General features: G+C 43.7%; 1 protein-coding gene across 9 annotated transcripts in view; it reads left to right on the top strand.

Annotated features, from left to right (window-relative positions):
• Positions 1-649: 649 nt before the first annotated feature.
• The window catches only part of SLC4A7 (solute carrier family 4 member 7), a 67,919-nt gene continuing 59,168 nt past the window's right edge, over positions 650-9,400 (top strand). For 2 of the 9 annotated variants that reach the window (XM_079947161.1, XM_079947160.1), the window contains exons 1-2: positions 651-2,777; positions 5,215-5,253. In XM_079947161.1, the coding sequence (XP_079803287.1) occupies positions 2,301-2,777; positions 5,215-5,253 (516 nt within the window). In that variant the 5' untranslated portion in view covers positions 651-2,300. Of the gene's footprint in view, positions 2,778-5,214; positions 5,254-9,400 lie in introns of all 9 variants that reach the window. The other 7 variants (XM_079947164.1, XM_079947163.1, XM_079947158.1 and 4 more) reach the window with 6 other exon arrangements.

Genomic DNA, 9,400 nt, shown 5'->3' with positions numbered 1-9,400 from the left:
CTAACAATACCAGCTCCCAAGAGAATTTAACAGAATTACGAGTTCTAAATGAAGGCTGGGGAGGAGTTCTGACGGACTGAGAAACCTGATGGCATCAAAGTGGAAACATTAATTCCGGAAACATTTTAAACATTTAGAGAACTGACATAGACTTAATTGGGTGCTTTATACTGAGCCAAAAGGTTGTCCAAACTCATTTGTAAATTGGCTATGCAGCTGCTAAGAGTGAGGTCACTCCCTGAAGCAGTGCAAGGAGTCCATGTGTGGGAAGAACATATTCTCCCAAAACAGACTCTCGTGGGAAAGAGAATGTTATCTTGTGCAATGCTGTTCCTGTGACACCTTGAACTTAGGAAACAATGCAATACATTTTGAATTTTGATCTGAGTATTGTAAGTAATTAATTATGATAATGCAGTGCTTAGGTACTGCATATATAAACCCAGCAGCACTGATGTGTACTGTTAAAATATTAGGTTTTGACTCAGAATACCGAGGTTCAAATCTCCGTTCAACCATTTAGTTTACTGAGCGAATCACTATTGGTCAACGTACCCTGTGAAGCCCCTGTACTCTAAAATATACCATTAAAATTATTAAATAATACTAAATTGATACATAGTTGTTTCATTACACAGCTTTTTATTCCATCACAAGTCCTTGCTATCACTCTGCTCATTTCATTCAAGTCATATATTTATTAGAAAGTGCATCTTAAAGTGTAGTATTATGAATCATATTAAACTAACACATAGCTGCTTCATTAAATAGGTATTTCTCTTCCCATGCCCTATCAATCTTCCCACCCCCTTTCTCATATCATTTGTGAATAATATTTATTAAGAAGTGCATTTTTGGAAATGAAAAGGTGAACATAGGAACTATTGGGTGGAATGGAGGAAAACTTGCTCTACATGGATCTCTACTTAAAGCAGGGATGGGGACTCTGTGAACCTCCAATTTTTGGTGAACTGCAACTCCCATTACTCCTAATCATTGGCCAGACTGGCTGGGGCTGATGGGAGTTGGAGTTTAAGTTCTAACAGCATTGTAGGGTTGCCCTGAACAAAAGGATCTCAGTTCAGCAGGCCTGTTGAAAACACTTGAGGAGGCACCATGAAATGGAGTAGCAATATTGGGGAAGACAGACAACTAGGCTGAGCCAGTATAAAGCACGTTCCTATAGTAGCCTACTGGGTTGCCACGTTTCAAAAATTGAAAATTGGGACACAAAAGTCATTGAGCTTTTTTGGGCAAAGTTGTTGAGCTTTTTGTTTTGCTTGCAAAAAAAACACCACCACCATGTTTTTGAGCTATTTTTTAAAGGAGAATTGGCAAAAACAATGCTGCCAATATGGGTAGCATTACGTCCAGATTTCCCCGGACATTTTATTTTTTGGACGATTTTCGCCCAGGCGCTGCTTCCAACCACAGTGTTCTGCGTATGTCCGGGAAATTCCAGATGTCTGGCAACCTTATATCCAGTGCTTTTTTCCCTTAAAAAAATGTTTAGGGGTACTCTCATTTCCCCACTCATATTGAAATACTGCCGCTCAATGAGGCCAAACTTAGATTCACAAAATGTTTAGGGGTATGCGTCCCCCCAGAAAAAAAATCACTGCTTATATCTGCACCTTGAAATCTGACTCAGTTACAAATATCCATATCGGCTTCTTCCTATATGGATGCACTTTACTCCTGTGTGCATCTGATCCCTTCCTCTCTGAGGCTCAGCTCTGCAGGGGGACCTGCTGCCCCATTGTGCATACTACTGCCTGAGGCGGTAGCCTCCCTTTGCCCCAAGGGTGGGCCGGCCCTGGCTGAAAACCAAGAGGGTGGAGGACTCAGTGGCAGCTTCTTCCGGATACAGACACGTATGTAGGACCACACCGTTTGGCTCCTACTCATCCACCGAGTTACTTCGGCTTCCGAAGCAGCCATTGAACGTTATGGGAGGTGGGGGGAACACACCTAATGATCTCATCCGCCATAGTGGTTTGTTCGCGTGCGTGGATTAGGACCGCAGGTTTTATTTTTTTATTTCCCCTCAAGGGGTCCGTTTTAAACTGTGAAAGCAAGATTGCCCGAGCGGCTTCCAAGGGCTTCGCACAGCGATTCCTTCTTCCTCGGGCCACGAAGGGATTGTGGTTAAAAACGCCCCACATTGCCTCTCAAGCACCGTCGACGCCTATTCAGACAACCCCCTGAAGCAATTCATTCCCCCTCGCTCGATTTCTCTCGTGTTTGTGTGTGTATTCTGTGTACTCGGGAGGGACTTTTACTTCTAAGCAGCAGCGTGCATGGGGCGGGGGCGGAGAGGCAGCGCCGCCCTGCATGAAGGGCTCCCCTTGAGTGAGGAGGAGGAAGGTCGCGCCGTAAATCCCCCTCTGCCTCTGAAGAGAGAGAGAGAAGCGAGAGAGCCGCCTCGCCTCTCCGCGTCATCCCTCCGGCCCAGGAGGAGGAGGAGGAGGAGCCGCATTCCCGCGCCGATTGGTCGGCGCTGCTGCCCGTCGCGCAGGCGGGCGAGGGGCGCGGCCAAGCGTAGAGCCGGCGCGGCTCCCGGCGAGAGCAAAAAAGGGAAAGAGAAAAAAGCGGCCGGCCGAGTCAGGAGCCTCGTTGTGCTGCCGCCGACGTCGACGACAGAAGAAGGAACAGTGCCGGCTTGTAGTAATACCAGTACTATTATTCCTTCCAGCGCAGCCACCCTCTCTCCTCCCGAGCCCTGCACCATGGAGGAGGAGCGGTCAGGAGAGCAGATGAGACCGCTACTCACAACGGTAACTGAAGAGCGGCGGGAGGAGGCGGGATGGCAGTTGGCGGTTGCGCGCGAGGGAGGGAGGGAGGGAGGGGGGGGACGTGGAGGGAGGCGCTCGCGCCCCTTTCTCTCTCCCGCCTTTCCCCTGCGCTGAGGGCTCGGGCGGCCGTTGCCGCCGCCGCCGCTGCGCCTCTTTGTGGGGGCGGAGCCCCGCCGGGCGCCTCACTGGGCTCCCTGGCTCTGTGACGGGGAAGCGGCGCCGGATTAATGCCCGAGGAGGCGACACAAAGCCAGGCGCTCTTTTCTTTCCGCTCTCGAGTCTCCCCCTGACACATACAAACCGACAGGTGTCAGTCTCTCTCTCGCCTCCCCTCAACCCTTCCTTCCACTTCGCGCTTCCTCTCCTCCCCCCCCCCCACTTCATCTCCGCAGCCAAACACTACTAACAACAACAACAACAGGAGCAATAATGTTGTGACACGTGGATGGAATTAAGACTTGAGGGTGTGTGCAGGGGGGGGGGCGGTTTTCTTGCTCATGGAAACATTTCTCATCAGCATCATCTCCGCCGAATGAATCCTCCACTTGGCGCGTGTGAGGAAATGGAGGGAGGCGCGCGTCTCCTTCCTTTCCACAACCAGCTCCTGCTGGTCTGGGCTCATTGCTTTTGTTCAGGCAAGAGCTCTTGATAGGGTGAGGGGTGGGCAGAGAGGGAGAGGGAGGGGGGAGCCTGGTTCTTTGTTCGAAGCTCCCCCCCCTCCCTTCTCCCTCTTACCCTTCTAACGTGCTCCCTTCATTCGGGCTGGGAAGTGTCAAACGGGGTAAAGGAGGATACATAATAGGCAGGCTGCAGCGGGTCAGGGCTGGCCTCTGCTGTCCTATGGGAACTAATAATAATAATAATAATAGTAATAATAATAATAATATAAAAGGACATGTGTCCTGGGCACAGTGCAGCAGGCGAGGTAGGGGCATCTCCGGTGAGATGCCTTGCTTGCCTTCCGTCCTCCTGCTCCTCTTGACTCCTTTGTGAGTGCAAACACATGGCTAACCCGAAGCAGCTCTTTTGTCCTCAGAGCTCAAGGAAGTGGCAGATAACTCAGCAGTGATTCACTTTACTTCCTTTCATGGCTGGGGGTGAAATGAGGCGCAGTCTGTCTCTTCCCCGGCACCCTACCCTTCCCCGCTTTTTAAAGTGGTACTAGGAAAAAAAAACATTAGTGGTTCATCACAGATTTTTTTTTTTGCCCCCTTGCGTTTTAGATGAGTTAGCCAGGATTTTTATTGAGTGTTTCCATGACTTTGTCCTGCTGCTAAGGTTGTGTTCATTCCCAAGGTTCCTTGGGACTGTGCCGGGGCAGATAATCTAGTTTTAAATGGCACTAGAAGATGGAGAGCTCTTCTGATAGCAAACGAAGTTAAGCGAGTGAACAACCTAGTGTAAAAGCTTTCCCTCTACATCGTTTGGCTTGTTCACTGAAGAGTAATATGTATTAGTACCATGTGGAAAACAATTTAAGTACTGGATTTAACTTGATTGCTGCACATTAGGATCTACATCTACAGCAAATTGTTCAGTACAATCTATGTAGAAAGGTAGTGGTCTATTTTTTCGTTTTTCGGTAAAACAGTTGTGGTGGACTACATTGTGGGTAGTATTGAACTATGTATTAATTAGAGTATGCCTATTTAAATCAAAGTAAATAAATGTCAAATGTGTGGTTTTTGCACACTGGAGGTGACATAATAAAAAATGCTAACTTGCGCAAAAGACAGTAATAGAAAAAGAGTTATCACTCCTGATCTATGATGAGGGGAACAAAAGTAGGGCTCCTAAGATCTCTTGGATAAAGAGTCAATAGTCTTTAGCTTCAGGTTTGCCAACAGCCACAAACAAGGGTGGGGGAGCCACAGGATTTGTTCCTTTCCTGTGGTTAGTAGATGTCCTTAAATCCAAATACAGTAATGTCTGATCTTTTTGATATTCAGCTGTCACACAGAAGTGACACTTGGAAACCATGCCAGGTTTTTTCCTGGAGTGTATCTCTAAAAGTTACTTGCCCAGTTGTTTGCCAATGCTTCTGGTGTGGAAAGACTCCACAGCTATAGCAGTTTTCATTTGGCAGGGGTTCAGGTCTCTCATCTTAGCACTGCTTTCATTTATATACCACCTCTGCCCTCCACCCTGCCTCATCTGAGTGTTGCTTGTAACTAGGGCTAAGTGTATGACAGCAGACAAGCAGAATGTTACTCTGGGATGGTTGTGTCTAAGAAAGGGAGAATGCATTTGATCCGATTGCTGATTCTGCAGTGGTTCCTTTGACCCTGTGGGTTCTTGCGCTCTTTGGCTATCCTCTCATTATGCTGAGTATGAGTGATCTGTTGCAAATATATTTTGTTTTGTTTTTGGTCATAATAGTTTTTGAGGGAATAATTTTGCATCTTTTGAATTCTTACAGATTACAGAAGGAGACGGTCGTTCCAGCTTCTTGAAGGAGGTGGGGGCCCATTAATCTTTTGAGTAGAGAAACGCATGACTACAAAAATTGAATTGCTACATTTACTTTTAAGATATATTTCTACATAGGAGACTATGATATATTCACTGAAAGATGCTAGAGAAGATTGGATTTGGTTTTACAATCATGGAGAGGGTTAATGGTCCCTGTTCTCATAAGCTTACATAGATTGTGGTCTGCCTAGTTCTCTTTTCCTGTCTAGGAAGAAAAGAGAACTCATTTATTTTAATATGAAAGTGTTTTTATAATGAAACGGATGTAGACCTGTGCGTATTTCCTTTTTGCAACAATTAGCTCTTCAGCTACGTGTAGTTCTAGAATGTTCAATTGCACCTACATTTTTTGCTTTGTGGCAATGATTTTTGATCAGGCCTTTTTTACCATTTACAGTTTGAAGCACCATATACTATATAGGTTTTCTGAACCTATCTGGAGGCTTTCACAGTAGTATTACAAGTACTAATAATATTTCACAGGTAATATTAACCATTCTTCTCAGGCAACCTTTCTATGGAATATGCCAGCAATTAGGATTTAATGTTTTGCTAGAGGTTGGATCTGTGTTGATCTTCTGATGAAGCGTCTTGCATGCTAACTTTTTGGAGGGTTTCCTATTGACTAATATGAAAATTCCTTGAAAGTAAAAGACAACATCACATTTTATCCGGCACTTATGATAAATCAATAAGTGTGAATGCCCTAGGAAGACAAGCAAATCTTACTGCACCTTATACATATGTAGGATCCTGCATATTATAATCTACACAACTATAGCATCCTGAGTGCTTCTCAGAAATCTGTTCTTGGAAATCTGGAAGGGTATTTTTGGAACAGTTGAAATGAGCTTATAGCTTCCTACAGTATCTGTTGAGGGTCATATAATCAATCTTAAACTAACCAATCCACTAAAATAGCTTTAATTATTTATTACTATTCTCTTCTGCACTGATGATTCATGTAGGTGATCCGTGTGTATAGTTGCAATTAGCTGTACCAGGTGGCTATTGGATATGAGAGAGAGGGGTGAACTTCACCCCATGGCCTACTAGTAAGCACCGCACTCGCCTCCTTTTGAGTTACCTGAAGTAGGTGGAACAAGAAAGGATGAACATGCTGGAAAGAGGGTTCCTCTCTTTGCTTGCATGCTAATCTATTTTCTGTTCCATTGGAGATTAAGAAGATGAAAGGAACTAATAAGTGAACTAGATAATTTCCTAGCATTTAATGAGCCTGAGTTAAGGATGGAATTCTTCAGATTCTAATGTAGAACATTTCCCTCTGGTTTGATCCAACACAATTACCATTTAATATTTCAAAAAGTCATGACTGCCTTTATATAGCTGTCTAAAAATGCAGTACTGAAATCTAATAAATGCCAGGCTATCCTAAAAAGGCAAGGAACTATATGTATTTGTGCAGTGCTATTTAGCTCTTGTTTATGCAACTGAATATAGCTGGAATAGTACCCCCCCCCCAAAAAAATGATGAAAATACATTGGGTGAAATATTTTCTACCTGCTATTGCTCTGACTTCCCTGTATATGCATATTGTGCCTTGTGTTTTATTTTGTTAGCTAATAGTGGGACTGTGCATAGGATTTCACAGACGTGTGTGCCAGAAAAAATGTCTTAACTCAAAATAGCTTGTACATATGGCTTCCTGCTATAGAATTACACAAACTTGTCACCTGATGGCATTGTCCTTCATAAATCACATTCAGTCATTACTCAGTTATGAGGTTGGTTCTTCATCATTCTCACAGGAGTTAAGTATTTTGGCTTAAAACATTTGGTTGCAATATTATCATATATATTTTTTTGGTTCTTTTTATTGGTTCTTCCAAAAGCCAGCTAAACTAAGGTTATGTACTTCATTTGCAATAACAAATCTACTTGGTTAGCCTGCTTCTAAACTAGTGAAAATAAGAAAGGGTATTAGCTGAGGACTTAATCAAGACACCTTTTGAATGAAACAGTTTGCTAAGCCGAATTTCATGGTTCCTGACAATAATTCTAACTTTATTTTGCACCTTGAGTGAGTTTTAGCTAACCTTGTAAGTAATTGTACACACAATTCTAGATAATATGCAGCTCTATAAAAAGTGTAAGAATGGGATTACAACTCCACATATGACACTGTGTGCATTGGTTTTATCTTGCTCAAGAGTTAGCTCACTGAAAATAATGACAAAACTTAATATTGATTTTGATGGCCTAGGTCTAGGACTACACTGAAGAAAATCATGTGATGGAATATTTTATGGTGCACAGAAGCTCTTATCTTAATAGAAGCAGGATAGATTAAAAAAAAAATCTTCGAATGAGATGCAGAGAAGAGAGGGGAATTAAGAAGGCTAATGCCAGGGAAGCCCTAAGAGGAAAGGCAGAGGAGAATAATAGCATCATCAATTCATTCAAATTCAGTAGATAGGTCAAGGAGTTTTTTAAAAATAAGACACTCATATAAGCACCCACCTAGCATTTGAGACTTTCTGATGACGACCTGATCTTTATTACATCCCATGGGGATTGTAAATTACCGATAGTCCCTGCTAGGACAAGGCCTAATGCTCTGAAGTTCTCTTGTTAGAGGTGTATAGCTGCTTCCTTCTGCCTTTCTGAAAATATAAACTTCCTTTTTGAGAATCTTTGAGAATTATTTCTTGCCTACAGAATTATTTGTTGTGTGTCTGTGTTTGCCTTAATTTTGTTGATGATTCAGGGCTGGGAGGTGGGGAACTGATGGGACATGCAAAATAACAGAATTTCTTAGGTGAAGGACCAGGGCTTGCATAAAATGGTTAGAAACTGTTTGACCTGCCTAGTAAGACTCTGACAAGAGGTAGATCGGTAAAGTTCAGCTGCTGAAAACCTTTGAACAAAATTGCTCACTCATAATATGTTCTGTTCTACTTCTGTCATTTCTGACTTGGGTAATTTTGAGATGTGTTCTTGTTGTCCCCCCACCCCATCTCCTTTTTAAAATGAAGGCTGGGAGTGTCAGCTCAGGACTTTTGACATATTTGAATATGCCGTTTACAAACACTTCCAAATAATGATATATCCCACTTTAAGTTGAAACATAGTTTAGAGGTACCTCTGCTTCAGTGAGAATTTTTGTTGTTTATGGTTTAGTTTGCTTTTACAAATATAGGATGTTCTGTTGCAGAGGCACTAGAGGGCACTGTTCTCATATCTTGGTTAGAGAAATCCTGTGTTATGAAAATACACATAATATGTGGAAAGCCAGTGAGGACTTCATTTATAACATTTTAGGCTGTAATCTTATACATAATTACCTGGGAATAAGCCCCATTGAACTCAGTTGGAGGTTTTAGATGAGCTGAGAGGTAAGTAGTGAAGAAAGGAGAAATCATGAAGGAATAGTAATAATAATAATAATAATAATAATAATAATAATAATTTATTATTTGTACCCCACCCATCTGGCTGGGTTTCCCCAGCCACTCTGGGCGGCTTCCAACAAGGATGAAAAATACACTAAAATGTCACATATTAAAAACTTCCCTGAACAGGGCTGCCTTCAGATGTCTTCTGAATGTCAGGTAGTTGTTTATTGCTTTGACATCTGATGGGAGGGCATTCCACAGGGTGGGCGCCACTACTGAGAAGGCCCTCTGCCTGGTTCCCTGTAACTTGACCTCTCGCAGTGAGGGAACCGCCAGAAGGCCCTCGGAGCTGGACCTCAGTGTCCGGGCAGAACGATGGGGGAGGAGACGCTCCTTCAGATATACTGGACCGAGGCCATTTAGGGCTTTAAAGGTCAGCACGAACACTTTGAATTGTGCTCGGAAACGTACTGGGAGCCAATGTAGGTCTTTCAAGACCGGTGTTATATGGTCTCGGCGGCCGCTCCCAGTCACCAGTCTAGCTGCCGCATTCTGGATTAGTTGTAGTTTCCGGGTCACCTTCAAAGGTAGCCCCACGTAGAGCGCATTGCAGTAGTCCAAGCGGGAGAATAAACACAAATAGCCAAGGTAAGATGGGCCAGAGCTCAGAATGAACTCAGCTTTGCAAGAGAGGTTAGAAGATGGGTAGGCAAACTAAGGCCCGGGGGCCGGATCTGGCCCAATCGCCTTCTAAATCTGGCATGCGGATGGTCTGG

Source organism: Podarcis cretensis (assembly GCF_951804945.1).
Source record: "Podarcis cretensis genome assembly, chromosome: 12".
Lineage (NCBI taxonomy): Eukaryota > Metazoa > Chordata > Lepidosauria > Squamata > Lacertidae > Podarcis > Podarcis cretensis.
This window is presented reverse-complemented; position numbering and strand designations above follow the sequence as displayed.